General features: G+C 46.7%; 1 protein-coding gene across 1 annotated transcript in view; it reads left to right on the forward strand.

Annotated features, from left to right (window-relative positions):
• The window catches only part of GDA (guanine deaminase), a 69,589-nt gene that overhangs the window by 21,647 nt on the left and 28,842 nt on the right, over positions 1-19,100 (forward strand). The window contains exons 3-5 of the mRNA XM_056848542.1: positions 1,188-1,359; positions 6,649-6,736; positions 17,787-17,892. Coding sequence (XP_056704520.1) covers positions 1,188-1,359; positions 6,649-6,736; positions 17,787-17,892 — 366 coding nt within the window. The remainder of the gene's footprint in view (positions 1-1,187; positions 1,360-6,648; positions 6,737-17,786; positions 17,893-19,100) is intronic.

A 19,100-nucleotide genomic window follows, 5' to 3' on the forward strand; every position in this document is an offset into this window, starting at 1 on the left:
CCAGGTGGGGCCTCAAATTCTCCCACAATTACAAGTGATCTCCAGACTACAAAGTTCCATTCTCCCAGAGGAAATTGAACCTTTGGAGAGTGGACTCCATGGAAAAGCATCCCTGCTGAGTTCCTTCCTCCCTTTCCCAAAGGCTCCTCCCCAGGCTCCACCCATGAACCTTCAAGAATTTTCCAACCTATGTTAGCAACCCTAGAAAACACACATACTGATGGTCTGCAATGAAACTTTCTTTTTATACTACATATATTTTCACAACCAATCTTCATATTTCTTTATGCCTCTGTTCATTTGCCCTTCAAGGGCAAATGATTTATTCAGCTACATAGACCCCAGGTGATCAGGGCATCCTAGAATATTCCCCTCCCAACAGTTGCCAGCCTCCAGGTGGCACCTGGAGATCTCCCACTATTTACCAAGATCAATTCCCCTAGGAAAATGGTGCTTTGGAGGATGACTCTATGGCATTATTCCATGCTGAGGTCCCTTCATGAACCCCACCCTCCCCAGGCTCCAACCCCTCCAAATCTCCAGGTATTTCTAAACCCAGAACTGGCAGCCCCCTCCCCCATTGCTCTGCCTCTTCCTCAGGTGCCAGTCAGTGATGGCAGATAGAAATCGCTGTCTGTGCACACTGCCACTATTGCAGAAGGCCTTGTGCCACCACTCAGTCACTTCATCAAGCTCAATTGCTTTTAAGACTGAACTATGAGACCTCTACATTACTTCTAGACTAGTTTGAGCCTTAAAAGCCTGTCATTGCCCAAATGAACTGGTAAAAAAAGCAGGACAGAGCAAGAGTCCAGTATCACCTTAAAGACAAACAAAATTTCTGGCAGGGTATGAGCTTTTGTGACTCACAAAAGCTCATACCCTGTCAGAAATTTTGTTAGTCTTTAAGGTGATACTGAACTTTTGCTCTGTCCTGCTGCTGCAGACAAACTAACATGGCTACCCGTCGTGATCTATCTTCTGGTGAAAAAGGAATTCCTTCATTCCTGTATTAAAGCTTGATCTTTATATGGTGACTATTCTAGAGCTTCTTTATTATTACTATACTGTCATAGTGAGGATTGTTGCATAAGTATATTATTAAGACACGGGTCAAGGGTATAAGATTCTTATACTAATAATGTTTTAGAAACTGAAACAGCTTCTCCATGGTTTTTCCTCCTCAGTGAATTCTTCATGCCTGGTTTGGTTGACACACACATCCATGCTCCACAGTATGCTTTTGCAGGAACACGGGTAGACCTGTCTCTTTTGCAGTGGTTGAAGGCATACACTTATCCAATAGAAACCAAATACAAAGACAGTGATTTTGCTGAAGAGGTGTACACTAGAGCTGTGGTAAGTAAATTCTCTGCCCACCTTAATGATGGTATGCATTATTGTCAGCACGCCCCTCCCTACATTAGTACTTTGCTATATCACTGCAGCCCATATTATGTTCATAAGTTTAAGTACAGACATAACACCAGAATATGTTTCGGCATTATGTGAACTGTGGGCTGTCATACCTCCTCTCACCTCCACCTGTAATCCACCTCTCCCTTTCTGAGTCACAGCGTGTCATACATTAATACAAAGCAAACTATAGGTTTCCTGCAAGCCTGAATTGGAAATCATAATTGAACTATGGCCATAATACTAGCAACCAAGGTACCAAGTATACTCTAAAGTCACTTCTAATGTTATTGAGCTCTATACTAATATCAGTAATCAGATTAATAAGAAATAGGAGACTAAGGCAGAAATCCTATGTACACTTACTTAGAAACATGTCCTATTGAATTCAGTGGGTATTATTTTTGAGAGAGCATGCATATGATCATGCTGTTGGTGATGGAAAGTGCCATCAAGTCACAGCCAGCCTATGGCAACCCCATAGGGTTTTCAAGGCAAGAGATGTTCAGAGGTGGTTTGTTATTGTCTGTCTCTCCATAGCAACCCTAGATTTCCTTGGTGGTCTCCCATCCAAGAACCAACCAGGGCCAACTCTGCTTAGCTTCTGCAATCTGATGTGATTAGGCTAACCTGGACCATCATGCTGTTAGTCACTATCACAATCTGTGGGTACCGAGTGAGAGAGAGACTGCTTTCCAAAATGTTCAACTTGAGTTGTAATTTTTCTCCTTAGTCTCTTTATTTATTTTACCTCAGTAGAAATGAGACACCAGAGGCTTTTTCAAGGTAACAACCAAGTATCAGATTTATTAAACAGTGTCAAGGGATAGACTTGGCGGGAAAATAGTAGGTAGGGAAGGCATAGAGCCAGAGCTAGTTTATAAGTTTTACTACAGAGAAGGCATAGATCTTAGATGGCTTAGTTAGTACAGAATTACAATTCTTAAATTAAGAACCGTAAACACGGGGCTAGGGGATGAAAGTGTACTGTGCTCTGGGAGAAAAGAAATCTGCTGGTAATTCCAACAAAGTACAGGCTACAGATACTACAGCTAGCTCATGAGACATCATCAACAAAACAAGCGACAGGGTACAGGAATGATTTTATTGGCGAAGTATGGGAAAGGACATTAGAGCCTTCTGCAAGACTTGTGAAGCATGCCAGCTAGTGGGCAAAGCTCAGGACAAGACTAAGGGACTCTTGCAACCCATACCAATCGTGACCAAAGCTTTTTCTAAGATTGGAGTGGACATTGTTGGGCCAATATCCAGAGTAACCAGAAGAGGAAACTATTGTGGACTACTGTGGACTATGCCACAAAGTACCCAAAAGCAATACTTCTGAGGGACATTGAGGCAAAGACCATAGCTGATAAGTTGTTGATAGTTTTTGCGAAGCTAGGATTTCCAGAAGAAATCGTGACAGATTTGGGAACCACCTTCACATCCTAGATCATGAAAGAATTGTTGCAGGCTTATGGCATCAATCACCTGACAACAACTGCATACCATCTGCAGGCAAACGGCCTTAACGGCACCTTGAACCACATGCTGAATACCTATACACACAAGCATCCAAATGTCAGGGACCAAAGACTGCAGCCTTTCCTTTTCGGGTACTGAGAAGTGCCACAAGAAAGTTCAGGGTTCAGTCCCTTCGAGCTAGTTTATAAGTTTTACTACAGAAAAGGCATAGATCTTACATGGCTTAGTTAATGCAGAAATACAATTCTTAAATTAAGTTCTTAAATTAAGGACCATGAACTCAAAGAGTTCACATAACTTCCTATAGATCAGGGGTGTCAAACTCGTTTGTTAGGCGGGCCGGATATGACGTAAATGGCACTTGGTTGGGCCGGGCCATGTGCAGATAGACAGACAGACAGACAGACAGACAGAAAGAAAGAAAAGGGGGGATGGAGGGAGAGAGAAAGAAAGAAAAAAAGAAAGAAAAAGAAAAGGAGGGAGAGAGGAAAAGAAAGAGAGAGAGAGAGAGAGAAGGACGGAAGGAGACAGAGAAAGAAAGAAAAAGAAAGAAAGGAAGGGAGAGAAAGACAGAAAAAGAGGGAGAAAAGAGAAAAACCGTTCTCCCCCTACACCTGGCCGTGTGAGCCGGGCCAAAATCCCTGCCCCTCACCCGGCCGCACAAGCCGGCTCGCGCCCCCGCGTGACCAGGCCAAAGACCCGCCCCACACCCAGCTGCTCAAACCACCCTGTGGCCCCGAGCGAGCCGCCCAAAGACCCTGCCTCTCACCCAGCCGTGCGAGCAGGCCCATGGCCCTGCTCAAGCAGGCCAAAGACCCTGCCCTGCACCCGGCTGCGCGAGCTGCCCTGCGGCCCTGAGTGACTGGGCGAAGCCCCCACCCTACACCCAGCCATCAGAAGACCCCGCCCCTCACCCGGCCTACAGCCCTGTGCAACTGGGCAGACGCCTTCCCCACTCCCTCCCCGGCCACGCACAGGCCCTGGGAAGCCCAGAAAAGGCTGGGGGAGGGGGGAAAGTGGGACCAGGTGCCTTGGCTCCGCGGGCCAGATAAAAGCCCTCCAGGGGCTGAATCCATCCCACTGGCCACATGTTTGACACCCCTGCTATAGATATTCCTATTCAGACTCTGCTGCCTAGCTAACAGGGAAGTCTGGAGATTATACAATCTCTCTCCCGCACAGAACAAAGAAGCATGGAGATTGTTCCTCAGATCTCTCTTCCAGTTCTCTCTATAGATCTACCCCACTTTTGTGGCAGTAATCCCTTAACAAAACCCCGTATCTGGAATATCTCCTTCTCAGAGCCTGTTTCCTTTCAGTGACCTGAGAAAGGATCCCTTTCCTCCCAACCTCTGCCTGTCACTCCACAGGAGCTGTTTTCCAACCGCTTAGGCAAATCTGAACCCTCAGGTTCCGAGAGTCAAAAACAGCTACTTAACACGCAGGTTACCAAAAACAGACTCCCTCCCTTTTTCAGAAAAGAGAGAGTGAGCTGCTTAGCTCCGCACACTCCCTGCCAGTTTTTTCTGAGCTTTTCTCAAAGATTGACTCTTTGTTCATCAGAGTCACCAATATATTTAAGTTTTATTTTTACTATATTTTTTCATACTTTTAAGTTAATAAGGAAGATTATGGCCAAACTGTTATATAACATAACCTACACTTATTCCTTGAGATAGGGTAGGAAAGAAAGCTAAGTAAAATAAATGAAGTGACAGATGATGTTATTTTGGGGGAAATTGTTTGTTTATTTTATTGCAAAATTTATTTATTTATTGCAAAATTTTATATCCTGCCTTTCTGCCATGATTAGGATCACTAAGGCAGTTAACAGGTTTAAAATATACATAATAAAAACACTTCTTAAAAAACAATTAAAACAGAAAAGAAACCAAAGCTAAAATACATATAGAAAAACATAAAAACAACAATTAAAACATAGGACAGAAAGGAGGGATCACTGAGGGAAGCCAGATGAAACAAAAATTCTTTGCCTGCTTGCAGAAGGGGAGAGGTAAGTCTCCCTGGGGAGAGATTTCCAGAGTTAGGTGCCGTGACTGAGAAGGCCATCTCCCAGATTTCTGCCCAGCTGATCTCAGACAGCAGGGGACACTGAATCAGGGCCTCAGAAGATGACAGTAGTGGTTGGGTAGGTTTATAAGGAAGTAAGCAGTCTTTCAGGTATGTTGGTCCCAAACTGTATAGGGCTTTGAAGGTCATGACCAACACCTTGAATTGTGCCCAAAACCAAATTGGGAGCCCATGTAGATGGGCCAAGACTGGAGTGATATGGTCCATATGATCCACTCCAGTCAACATCCTGGCTGCAGAATTCTGTACCAACTGAAGTTTTCAAACACTTTTCAAGGGCAGTCTCATGTAGAGTGCATTGCAGTAATCTAATCTAGATATAGCCAGGGCATGCACCACAGTGGCCAGGTCTTTTCTGCCCAGGAAAGGCGACAGCTGGCTAACCAGTTGAAGCTGGTAAAAGGCACTCCTGGCCACAGCTGCCAGCTGCTTATCCCACAGTAGGCCTGGGTCCAAGAGAACCCCCAAATTACAGACCTGTTCCTTCAAGAGTAATGCAATGCCATCCAGAACAGGTAATACTTTAAGTCCTGGGTCAGACCTTCTACTCAACAGTGAGATGCTGTTTCTGGCAGAAATACTGACCATTTTACCCATGATTTTAATATTAGAGTTATGCATGCATTTGCTTCTTTCCTTTTGAAATATGGTACTTCAAACTGTTCAACTTTGCCTGTTCAACTTTGGTGTTCTCTGTGGGTTAAAAGATTCAGGGTTGATTCACAAACCTTGCCTCCCTAAGATATGTTATTTGAGAACTTTTTTGACTTTTCTATCTCCTTACTCTGGAAAGGTAAAGACTAGCATATCTAAAAACAAGAAGAAAGATTTGGGAGTGATTTTTTGGAATGATGCAGTAGATAGATTCTAAATCATGCTTGGAGGTTGGGAAGGATTTTTTTGTTCGGTAAGATTTGCTAGGGTGGGGGTTGGGATAAACCTGATTGCCTTCTTTGGTAGAGTTTAGCTTAATTCACTTGCTTGCATAATTGCATCATCTTCGGTGGAATAGGTTATTAAGAACAAGTAACTTTTTCTGATAGAACCTGTGACTCAACTGAAGAAGCAAATTTCTTTTTAAAAATGAAGCCACATAAAAGAAACGAGTAAAGTTGTGCATTAGGTCAGTTTGTTTTAAAACAAAGCAGCAGTAAAAGAATAAAAGGACATGAAGGAAGTATAATCAAGAAAGGGCAGACAAAATGAACAAACTGACCAGGAAAGAGGGAGCAGGAAGGCAGAAGGGGAGAAAAAAGCCAGAAGGTGAAAACTTGGTGGCCTAGAGGTGTCTTTTGAAAGTATCATACAGGTTGGAAAGAGACACTAATTTTATAAAGTTGCAGATGATATAACAGAGACATCACTGCCCATGTTCACGCTGATTTCTGTTGTTCCGATTGTGACCTTTGGCCAAAAATGACTTGAAAATTTTTGGATACTCTACAGAAATCTGCCGTACTTGTTTACCAAAGATTATAGTGCTGATAAATACACTATGGAGAACCCTTAGTCAGGGATTGCAGTCTTCAAACTACTTGATCACTAATTTAATAGATATCTCAGTGATGACTCCTGCAATAGTCGATGAGTATATTGATAACTCCATTCACTGCATAATTGTTTCTGCAAACAATTAAACTTTGAATTCTTTTACAGAGACGAACTCTCAAGAATGGCACAACTACAGCCTGCTACTTTGCAACGATTCACACAGATGCCTCTTTACTTCTTGCTGATATTATAGGTAAAATGATATGAGGTTTTTAGAAGGTATTGCAAAAGGCACAGGTGTTAGCTGAAGCCAACTTAGATATCACATATTTCTTCAATGTAACAATTTATACAGAAGGCTTTTGTGTCTGTGACCCTGCCTAATGCAGTGCAAATGGAATTGTGACAAAAGTAGTCTTTGGACAGATTTTGGAAAAGTACCACGGTTTGAAATCAAAGGCAAATAATCTTTGTCTTTTAAAGGAGTGGGAAGCCTGCATCTGCAGAAGTTTGTGAAACGAAAGTTTTTTTTTACCCACTCTTCCTTAGAACCCTCTCAGATTGGTCATGTGTTTCTCTATGTAGTTAGTAGCACTAGATCTGACTTATTGGGTAAGACTACCAGTGCAATACTAAGAACACTTTCCTGGGAGTAAGCCCCTTTAAATAGACTTTGGTGGGATTTTGAGTGGACCAGTATAGAATTGTGCTGTGTGTCACTCATATTCTGTTGCAATGGCTTGTGAGGTTTCTCTGGGAAGTTCACAAACAAGAGTTAACATAAATATTCATGTTTGTCCACGAACCTGTTATTACAGGTGTTCAAAAAAAAAAAAAACCTCCAGTAAAATTTGGATTTGGATCTAATGGACCTGAATTTTTTTGGGAATCTTGGACATTTCCGAACTCTTATATCGGAAAATCCAGGATTCGTGAAAAAATTGGGGTCCATTAGACCCAAATCCGAGTCCCCCCCCCCATCTCCAACCCCTACCTCTCCCTCCCCTCACTTACCTGATCACCAGTGCCGGGGGTGGCTGCCTCCGAGTCTCATGTGGAACCCGGAAGCTGCAGCAGTGGAGCCAACTAGCAGGTAAGTGAGGGGAGGGGGAGCAGATTCTTTTTTTAAAAAAGGGCAGTGGGGTCAGAGCAGCCCAAATCATGCAATTTTGTTTTTTTGCATGATTCAAGATCCGCTTTTCGGCTCCCCAGTAAAAAAACCCCGGAAAATACCTGTCCTGAATGCTGGCAGATCTGAGAGCCAGAGGCAGGTAGCATAGTCAAAACAGCAGTTTGAAGGTCAATATCGGGCTGTTCCAGGTCTGGATCGAAAGTCGGTATCAGAAGTAAAGTGCAAATGCCATGTCAAAGTCTGTTCCAAAGTCAAGGCCACAAGAGTATCCTATTATATCGGAGTCCAAAGAGAGCACAGGGTGGTAGTAACAAGTTGTTCCCACACTGGCCTGGATGTAAGTGCCTGCTTAAAGGCCTAAGGTGAACCAGCTATTGCTTGATCCTCTAACTCAGCATTCCCTGCTGGGTGCAGCTCATTAGCCTCATCACAGTCAGGAGGGAGTGCTCTTCACTGGGCCTGCAGTCTAGCTCTCCTTCTACACTCACATAGGAGTGCTCTGAACCTTTGGTGCCTCTGCTCCAGTAGCTTTGGGGGCTTTCTAGTGACACTACCTGTGGCTGACCCTCTAACACCGGTGAATCCCCTGGTCTGGATGGTTATAGGCACAGGGTGAACTCCTTTGTCTGTTACTGCTCAGCCTGCTGCTGTTCCTCCCTTCCACTGCCTGCTGCTTCAAGTTCCTCCTTGTCTGAGGATGCCTCAACAGGCTACCCCTTGACAGTATATCCCCTCAGCCCCCCCCCCACTCAATGAAGTGGGATCTGGTTTCTGGGGGTAGGTTTGGTGGAAGCTGTGTAGAAGGTCCGGTGCGTGAAGGTGGTCCACGGGCTCTCAGGAGCGTTCTTCTGGGCTGTGCCCCTTCCAGTCAACCAGGTAGTGCAGTTGTCCTTGCCGGTGTCGGGAGTCCAGGACGTCTGCTACTTTGTATTCCTCGTGACCTTCCATGATGACTGGGCATGGGGCTAGTGCTGAGGTTCACAAAGGATGTGGAGGAGCCACAAGGGTCAGCAAAGAGTGGTGGAAGACAGAATGGATGTGCATCCATGGGGGCAAGAGTAGCTGGTATGCTATATGCACTCTGTGATCCAGAAAGGGTCAATGAACTGGGCATACAACTTTCATTAGGGTTGGTGGCTCTGGAGATGGCAGGTGGACAGCCACACCTGGTCTCCTATGTGCAAGTCTTTGCTTGGCCTGAGTTTCTGGTTGGCAGCCCCCTTGTGGGCCCATTTGACCTGTTCTGTCTGCTCCCGGAGGACCTGATGGAGCACCTGCAGTTCTTGGAAAAACTCGTTACCTGCGGGAACGGGCGAGGTTGTAACTGCCTGTGGGAAGAATCATGGGTGAGTCCCATAGTTTACCATGAATGGCATTTTCTGGGTGGATGCATGGATGGTGTTACAAGCAAATTCTGCCAAGGGCAGTAGAGCAGCCCAGTTATACTGCTGTTGGTTACCCTAGCACCGCAGGTACTGCTCAAGTGTGGCATTAGTCCGTTCTGCCTGGCTGTCCGATTCAGGATGATGAGTGGAGGAGAGATACATCTGAGTGCCCGGTAGGGAATGTTGTGCACACCAGAAGCGGGATGTGAATTGCACCACCCCGTCTGAGTTCAGGTGTTCTGGTAGCCTGTGCAGTTGGAAAACTTGTAGGTATAGGTGGGTGGTTTCATGGGCAGAGGGGAGGCCGTGGCAAGGAATGAAGTGGGCCATCTTGCTGAAAAGATCCACAGTCACCAGGATGCAGGTATATCCCTGGGAACTTGGTAGGTCTGTGATGAAATCTAGAGATACTGCCTGCCATGGCCCCACAGGTGTGGGTAAGGGCTGTAGCAGTCCTTGCAGCTTACCTGGCAGGCCTTTTGCCCGACGGCACACGTAACAGGATTGTTGCAGGGTTTTATTCAGAAATTCCCGAAGGGCCTCATGCTCAGGTTCAGACAAGGAGTATAGGCATCCCGCCAATAAGGGAGCCTCAGGGACCAGGTCAATGGTGCAGTTATAAGGCTGATGCGGAAGTAATCGGTCAGCCCCTTTTTTTCCAAATGTGACCGCAAAGTCCTTATATGGGGCTGGTAGGCCAGGTAACTCTGGATGGGGTGCAGCCCCCAGGACTAGTCCTGGCATCTGATGGGGACAAGGTCTCTGAAACTGGAGCTCCTGATGCCTCTACCAGATAATTGGATCATGAAGAGATAACCAGGACACAGCCAACACAATCAGGAAGTGGGGAATCTGAACCACATCAAAGCAGAGCTGCTCCAGGTGGTGCTGTATCTGCAAGGGGAGCATCTGCGTTTCCTGAGTCACTGGGCCCAATAGTAGGAGACAACCATCAATAGCCTCCACCAGGATCGGAGCCTCCTTGGCCTGCAGTGGGACCTGGTGCTGTGCTGTGAACGTCTCATCGATAAAGCAACACAATGAACCCGAGTCCACCATGCCGTTGACCTGGAGACAATGCTCATTCAGCAAAATCAGGTCTACTGGGACCAGGAGCTGCCCTGCTCCGGGGTTGTCGGGGCCACTGGGGTTGACTCCATTCCCAAGTTGCCTGGCCTGTACTGACTTGGGGCTGGCCATTTCCTGGTGGTGGGCATGATTATTGCTTCTCCAGGCACTGCCAGGCATAATGCCCGGAGGCTCCACAGTACAGAGGTCCTGAGTATGCTGCCTGCTTTTCTCTGTGGCCAGCAGGTGGGGTCAAGCAGCCTTCAATTTCATAGGTTTTCCAGGTTCTCTTGCCGTGGGTACTGGAGCAGAGTTATTGGAACTGCTGAGTAAGCTTCTTGGGACCCTGGTTTGCTACTGTGCTTCTTCCAGTGCCTGCTTCCAGGCCTCCAGCCACCCAATGATGCGGAGGCACAATAGGATCAAGGCTTGGAGGGTTGCAGGGTGGTCAACTTGTGCCAGTTCATCAAGGCTCTCATCCGAAAGTCCCTCCAGGTACTCGTCCATAAGAGCTGCTTCATTCCATTCTTGGGCCAGCAACCAGAATTCAGTGGTGTACCTGGACACAGCTTCGTTGGTGTTCTCTGCCTTTCGTGGATTTAGGAAGGCTCCCTTGATGTGGGTCAGAAACCCTGTGAAGTCACTCAACAGAGGAGACTGACCAAGTAGCAAGAGGGTAGCCCATTTAGCTGCCTGCCCCTTTAAAAGCCTAATGATAAAGCAGACTTGGATTTTGTCATTGCAGAAGTCATGAGCTCGGAGTTCAATATATAGCTGGCACTGGGCCAGGAAAGCTGGAAAGTCCTCTGTACTTCTCCCAAATTTATCTGGTGGACTTACTGGGCATTTCCCTGAAGGGAATGGCATGACTGGTGCAGGCTGCTGCTGCTGCAGGAGCTGAGTCGAGGCATTGGAAGCAGGGTAACCTGGTCAAGCAATGCCTGGTTCTGGGTGGCCAGGGTGGCTGCAACAGCATCTGCCTCCATTTCATAGTTGCACGTGTGCATGCTGTGGTGGAAACAAAATGTCCTGAATGCTGGTAGACCTGAGAGTCAGAGGTAGGTAGCGTAGTCAAATAGCAGTTCCAGGGTCAGTACCCGGCTGTTCCAGGTCTGGGTTCAAAGTCAGTATCAGAAGCAAAGTCCAAATGCCATGTCAAAGTCCATTCCAAGGTCCAAGTCACAAGAGTCTTAGTGTCAGAGGCGATGTCCAAATTTCAAGTCAAAGTCTATCCCAAAGTCAAGGCCACAAGAGTATCTGGTGATAGTAAGAGTCCACCAAGAACACAGGGTGTTGGTAACAGGTTGTTCCCACACTTGCCATGGATTCAAGTGCCTGCTTAAAAAGGCTGAGGGTGAACCAGCTGTTGCTTGTTCCTCTGACTCCACATTCCCTGCTGGGTACAGCTCACTAGCCTCATCACAGTCAGAACGGAATGCTCTTTACTGGGCCTGCAGTCTAGCTTTCCTTCTGCACTCATGTAGGAGTGCTCTGAACCTTTGGTGTTTCTGCTCTAGTGGCTTGGTTGGCTCTCTAGTGACACTGCCTGCAGCTGGCCCTCTAACACAGGTGAGTTCTCTGTTCTGGATGGTTGTAGGCATGGGGGGAACGCATCTGTCTGTGACCGCTCAGCCTGCTGCTGTTCCTCTTTTCCACTACCTGTTGCTTCAAGGTCCTTCTCATCTGAGGAAGCCTCAGCAGGCTGCCCCATGACAATACCAATATTTTACCTGTCATACCTAATAGTTATTGACATATCTATTCTTGGAAAATTTGTCTAATTCGTTTTAAAAAAAACATATTTATTTATTTGTTTGTTTGTTTTGAGATTTCTAGCCTGCCCTCCCTGGCCAAAGCCAGGCTCAGCTTTAAGCTAGTAGCCTCACCAAGATTCTGTAACTGTACAAATGTACACATGACTCTGCCTCCTACTAAATCAGACTATTGTTTAATCAAAGTCGGAATTATCTACTAAGACTGGCATCAGTTCTCCAAGATCTCATGTCATGGTCTTTCGCATCGCCTACTACCTGGTCTGAACTGAAAATGCCAAGGATTGAATTTAGGATCTTTGGTGTGCTAAGCAGATGCTCTATCACTGAGCCACAGTCCCTCTTGGTATGTGTTCATTATAGTGGGTTTGATCCAGAGGGCCATGAGTTGATCTTTCCAGTTGATCTTTCCCATTGCAACCCACTGTGTTATCTAAAATAGTGCTTCTGGGATTGGTGGACCCTAAAGAACAGATTGAGTTGCAAAATGAGGGTCTGTGGGAGGGAGGAGGTAACTGGCAAAAAATAGCTCTTCTTTTGCTGGGGAAAGAACCATTAGCAGAAGGATTCAACCCACCAGTAATACTTATCACTTAAATAGCTTTGGGATGTTCATTCATTCACTCATCATTCATTTACTTATTTAAAATATTTCTAGTGCAACTTTCCTCATAAGCAGGGTTACCATATCCCCCCCCCCTTGAACCCAAGTCTTTGTCAGAAGCGAGGGTTCACAACAGGAGCTGAAGGCAGTTTACAATATAAAACACCACAGTGATACATAAGCAATAGAAGTGAAAATTACTAAAACTATATATACTATTAAAACATTAATAGCCAAACTCCTCAAAAAGAAAATCAACAGAAAGCTCTTTGAAACAAAACAATTTCACAAACTACTAAAACCTAGTAGGGAGGAAATAAGCTGCTCCAAAGAATCAACGCAACCAGTGAAAAAGCCACAAAATGAGCCACCACCACCCCTGCTTCTGTATGGAGGAGATGAAAAGGAGATCCTGAGATGATAATGAAGCTATTGCACAAGTTTGTACAGGAAGAAACAGCCCTTCAGATATCAAATCACAAAGGTCATTAGCACAGTAAATTCTACAACCACTGGTATGATGGGTAATGGTCATTGTCTTCATATTGCAGATGGGATGCGGAGGTTCAAAGATAGTGACTTGCCTACAACCATCTAGTGAGTTCATAGCTGAGATGAGATTTGAACTGAAGACTATTTGATTATTTTATTGGGTTTCTATCACACTGTATGCCGCACGCTCATATTATTGTATATTAGCTGTCCAAAATACTTCTGCCCCCCTAGAGGATTCACAATCTTAGGAAATTAAATTGTTTGTACATCAAAAAAAAGGAAATATTTTTTAAAAAACAGAAGTCAATACAAAATGCCTTTTTTTAAAAAAGCACGGACCCATATCATCCCATAAATAACCAGTCCAGACAACCATGAAAAGAGGAGTGTTTTCTGTAGAATTGTCAAATCTGAGTTGGGAAATTCCTGGAGATTTGGGGGGGGTGGAGCATGGGGAGGGCAGGATTGGGAGAGGGGCGAGACTTCATCAGGGTACAGTGCCATAGAGTTGACCCTCCAAAGCAGCCATTTTCTCCAGTAGGACTGAATTCTGTCATCTGGAGATCTGTTGTAATTCTAGGAGTTGCCCACTTGGAGCTTGGCAACCCTAGTTGTAGTTGCATGCTAAGTTGTCATGTGTTGAAGAAGTGCTGGGTGGGGAACAGAACTCAGTCCCAGGTGCGGTGGTTATGTCTGGAGCTCTGGAGGAAGACAGGTCTTCATTTCAAGTTATTGAATGTCCCTACTCTGTAGTTGAAGCAGAGTTAGTTATACCTTTATAGCTATTGTTAAAATCCACTTGAACTGCCTGGGAAACTTTATTCAAATAGCTGATTTCATGGGGCCCAATTGCCCTTTTCAAAGTCCAAGAGACCTTTGTAGCCCAAACACCAGGAAGGCTATGGTGGCCAAAAAGTGTGCCTTTTTTTTTTACATAATTCATTTTGAATGCCAATTAAATACCAGTGTTCATTCTAGAACTATCAGGTTTTTTTCCTCTATTGAATGGTAGTGGAGGTGCCAAAGCCATAGTTCAATAAGGCCATCAAATACCTTGTGTCCTTTAGTCTGCAACAAGAACTTTCAGTCAGATGTGTACTATGAATTACAAGAACACCTTTGTTCCTAGATGTTCAGGAGCCCAACTCAGATTGAGACCATAGTACACAGGGAGAGCTGATCAACCCTTCTTTCCATGATGTTTTCCCAACTTAAAATGAAAAAGAAGAGTTGGTTTTTATACGCCACATTTTCTCTAAGGAGTCTCAAAGCAGCTTACAAGCACCTTCCCTTCCGCTTCCCACAACAAACACCTTGTGAGGTGAGTTCTGAGAGAACTGTGACTGGCCCAAGGTCACCCAGCAGGCTTCATGTTGAGGAGTGGGGAAACAAACCCTGCACTCCAGATTAGAGTCCGCTGCTCATGTGGAGGAGTGGGGAATCAAACCCAGTTCACCAGATTAGAGTCCACTGCTCTTAACCACTACACCATGCTGGCTCTCTATTACGTCAGGGTGCTGTTAGCCCTGCTGGAGGAACCTATATGTGAAATTAGGAACCACAATAGGTGGAAGAAGGTTGGAATGATATGGTTCCTATGACCAACTTCAGTCTGCATTCTGTAGCAATTGCAGAATTCTGTATCAGATGTAGCTTCCAGACAGTCTTCAAGAGCAGTCCCATTTAGAATGTATTGTAGTAATCTAATCTAGATGTTACCAGGGCATCAACCACAGTGGCAAGATCTTTCTGGCCTAAGAACGGTTGCCGCTGGCTCACCAGCCAAAACTGGCAAAAGGGACTCCTGCCACATGTTTATTCAACAGGAGGCTTGGCTCAGCAGCACCCTGAAGCTACGAACCTGCTCTTTTAGTGGGAGTGCATCCCCATCCAGAACAGGAGACATCCCCATTCTCAGGATAGACCTCCCCCCCCAACCAGCAGCACTTCTAGTTTATTAGCCTGCATCCATTCCAGACACCTGTTCATAGTTTCCACAGCCTCCCTGGGATTTTCTGGAAGCACAAGACAGAGCTGAGTGTTATCTGCATATTGGTGGCAACTCTGCCCAAATCTCTAGATGACCTCTCCCACTGGCTTCACATAGATGTTTAAAAGCATGGGGGCCAAGATGGAACCTTGCAGGACTCTGCTGGCCAGAGGCCAAGGGGCCAAGCAATAGTCCCTCAGCACCACACCACACACTAAAAATTTGGGCCCGCTTCCCCCAATGTCAACCCTAGATTTTTGTGAACTCTCACAGTGAGCCCGGTCTGGTGCACCCTGCCAAAATTTTGCAACATTTTATCCTGCCTGTTAGCAATTAAAACCCAGCCTTTCAGAAGGGACCTGCCACATGACCAGTTTAGTCTGCATCAGGAAAAAGCAGCAATGAACATGGGTAGGGATAATTTACAGTAATAGTCCCAGATCTGAAAAAAATGCTCCATTCCATAGATTTTAAGGAACATTGAGCCTCTTCTAACAAGCTACAAAAATGTAACCACAAAATGCTACAAGCTTTCACTCCAAATGTCACTGCCTCACAATATGTCTAAAGAGCTAGCTTACCCACCTATCAATGTATACCTATATGACTGTCTACATTGATGGCCTAAAAAGAGACACATGAAAAGCTTCCCTGTTTGGAAGTAGCTATTTACAATTCTAAGCTGGTTCTGAAATTACATCATAAAATTTCTTCTCAGCCAATCTTTTAAAGCAAAGGTTTGTTTCGCTAGTCGGATTAAAGTTGGTATTGAGGTTAAACAGTGAACAGCTTAACAGAGCAGACATGAAACAAAGAGGAAGAAGCATAATATCACAAGCCTGGGACTAGTTAAGGTCAGGAAAATAACATGGGAGGAAGGCTTAAGTTCCCTGTCCCCATGGGACCAATATAAATCAGGTAGTGTGTGCCTGGGAATTAAGTTCTAAATGGGATTTGCAGCGCACATCTAACTGAAAATCCTTTAGGCAAACCAGGCCACAACTCTCAAAGACAGTGTAACATCTAGTTAGGTCTGAGTTCCACCCATGCAATGTTTTCCTAGGGCCATGTTGGCGAACCTATGGCACGCGTGCCCGACCCGGCACGCGTAGCCCTCTCTGCCAGCACGCGGGTAAGTGGCTCGGGACGGGACCGAAAGTCCAGACGGGCGAGGCAGCGACGAATGGAAGAGGTGGAGAGCAAGCCCGCTTCCCGAGGGACGGGGTGAGGAACCGGCAAGCCAGCAGCCAGGAGAAGACGGAGCGCAGAGACGCGGCGGCGTGCCGCCGCACCCCAGCTGTAGCCCGGTCGCGCCTGCGCCAGTCAGAGGACTTGGCTGGGGGCGTGGGGAGGAGGGCAGGATGTTCCAGCCCTAATAAGGTCTTGGGGGCGGGACTAGAGGGAGGGCTGGAACATTCTGCCCTCCTCCCCACGCCCCCAGCCAAGTCCTCTGACTGGCAGAGGCGCGACTGGGCAGCAGGGCTACAGCTGGGGTGCGGCGGCGTGCCGCCGCGTCTCTGCGCTCCGTCTTCTCCTGGCTGTTGGCTTGCCGGTTCCTCGCCCCGTCCCTCGGGAAGCGGGCTTGCTCTCTCTCCACCTCTTCCATTCGTCGCTGCCTCGCCCGTCTGGACTTTTGGTCCCGTCCCGATCCACTTACCCGCGTGCCGGCAGAGGAGGCTCCACCCCGGCCTCGTCGACCCGTAGCAGTCCGGGGGCTGCAGGGACATGGCTTCTTGCAAGGGAGGCCAGGCCCGCCTGCCCGCTGCAAAAGGCCCCTGAAGGCCGGGCCGTCACCTGCAGCGCCTCCCCCGCTCGGCCAAGAGGAGCCGCCGCCGCCCTGGTTCTGTCCAGCGCGCAGCCCAGCCGAGCGGCCTGGGAAGCGGCGCCGGGGAGCGGGAGCGGCCCGTGCAGTGGGGGGGGGGCGTGCTGCGGTGGCAGCCGGCAGGACTTGTGCCCAAGCAGCCGTGCACCACTTCGCCCTTGCAGCACTGCCTTCTTCTTCCTCCTCCCAGAGGCTCCTGGCCCAGCCTGGGCTCCGTTGCAGCTGGCAGCTGCAGCCCGGGGGGGGCAGCTCAGCCCCTGCCAAGGGGCCCCCGCCATTGGCCCGCCTGGCCTTTCCCAGAACAGACGTTGCAGAGCTGGGGAAAGTGCCCAAGAGGGCGGCCAAGACGGCCAGCGCCTGGGCGCCTTTTTATGAGGACTGTAAGCAGATGATGAGAGGGAGGTCCCCTTGGCCATCTTCTGGGCGTGGAGTAGGGGGGGTCACTGGGTGGGTGTGTGGGGGGGAGGTAGTTGTGAATCTCCTGCATTGTGCAGGAGTTGTTTTTTCTAAACTAAAACCTCAGTATTCAGGTTAAATTGCCGCATTGGCACTCGGCGATAAATAAGTGGGTTTTGGGTTGCAGTTTGGGCACTCGGTCTCTAAAAGGTTCGCCATCACTGTCCTAGGGGATACTGGGCCAGCGCCAACGTGACGACATCACTTCCAGAAGTGATGTCATCACACCGGCAACGTCGAGGGAGATGCTCTGGTATTTGGGCAAAAACTCTATGGTAGAGGCTGTTTTTACCATAGAGTTTTGCCCAAATACCACAGCGTCTCTCTCAAACTTGTCAATGTGATTTGTGATGTAGTCATGCCAACGAGGCCAGGGCCGGGACAGTACCAAGGGCGGGGATCCCCACCCCCAGCAGGGGTCTGGCCACCTTAGTGCTGACAGCCCTATTTGTGTGGGTGGCTGCAGAATGAAGCAGGCTTACAAGGGCAAATTTGTTGGCATGGTATTAAAAGAAGGGCTTGCCAGCAAGACAGGTGGAAAACATTCATCTGAGTTTTGTTCTCTTTCATTCCTCGCAGATAAATTTGGACAAAGGGCATTTGTGGGTAAAGTTTGCATGGATATTAATGAGTGTTGTCCAGATTATAAAGAGACCACCTCAGAATCCATCAAGGAGACTGAAAGGTAAAAATCTAATGTGACTGATCCTTCCTGTACACACTTGGCAGTATATTTTTCTTAAATGTGATGAAATGGGAGGTGTAGTATCTGGAACTTATCAAAATGGAAAGACTGAAAGTTTTGTGAGAAATAGATTTAATCTGATTCTACTGCTACAACTATTTTTATACCCATGTAAAATCCAACTGAATAGTTACCACTGAAGTAAATTAATGACATAGTTCTTCTTGAATATATTTTCATATATTTTTTTTAAAGCAAGTAGTTCCTGTTTCTATTTTCCTTATTTCTAAGTGACTGTTTTAGATCAGTAGGAAAAAGTAATTTCCGTTGTTTAGGACTTATTTCTGACCTCTTAATGTTCTCAAAGAACTTTGCCAAAATAAGGCTTTTAAAATGAATGGGATAGAATCAAAGAAACTCACAGTGCATTCCTGAGGTGGGGGGCTAGAAGTGCTCTGGAGGTGGCATGACCCCGCCACCAGCGTAAGTGACCTCTTATCACAGAATAAAGACACTGGCGGCGAGGGCAGTTCCATTGGCACCTGGGTGCCACAGAGCTGCACGCTGCTCCTCCGATGCTGCACTTTCCAGGACATAAATCCAGGACATAAATCCCAGAAGAGAAATGCTGGTAATCGGCTTCCAAAGCCCCTCCAGCCCAGGAATGCCCCCTCCAGCAATTGCTGTTTTCTATGGGGATAAAAGACCCGTTTTCTTTTTTTAACTTTAAAAATGCTTTTTTTTAGCCTTGAGGCAGCCGGGAAATCTTTTTGAAGGCGCCGTGGCGGTGCCTCAGCTATGTTGTCCCCGGCTGCCGCAAGGCTCAGGAATGAGCTGTTAGAAACCATGTTGGCCTGAATAAGCACATGTAAGTATATAGTACGTAATATATTGTGGTGTTGTACTTTAAGAGCTAGGGGAAACCTGGAAGTGATCTCATACATCTCCAGAAATTGCTGGAAAGAGTTTCTTGTGATTCCCTAGAGAAGCGTGATGTCAATTCCAGGTTTTCCCTGGAAGTGATGTAACATCAGCCAGCACACTGACGATAACCCCTTTGTCCCCGCTCCCAACTCTACTGGCTGGCAACCCTACGACTCTGCCTGCATGCTTATGATTTATTAAGGACCAGAACACTAGAACAGGAAGCAAGAGGTAAAAGGGGAGAATGAGATGATATGTAACTTTTAAAATTGTATTTTATTTAT

This window comes from Euleptes europaea, chromosome 4 (genome assembly GCF_029931775.1).
Source record: "Euleptes europaea isolate rEulEur1 chromosome 4, rEulEur1.hap1, whole genome shotgun sequence".
NCBI classification, from domain to species: Eukaryota; Metazoa; Chordata; class Lepidosauria; order Squamata; family Sphaerodactylidae; genus Euleptes; species Euleptes europaea.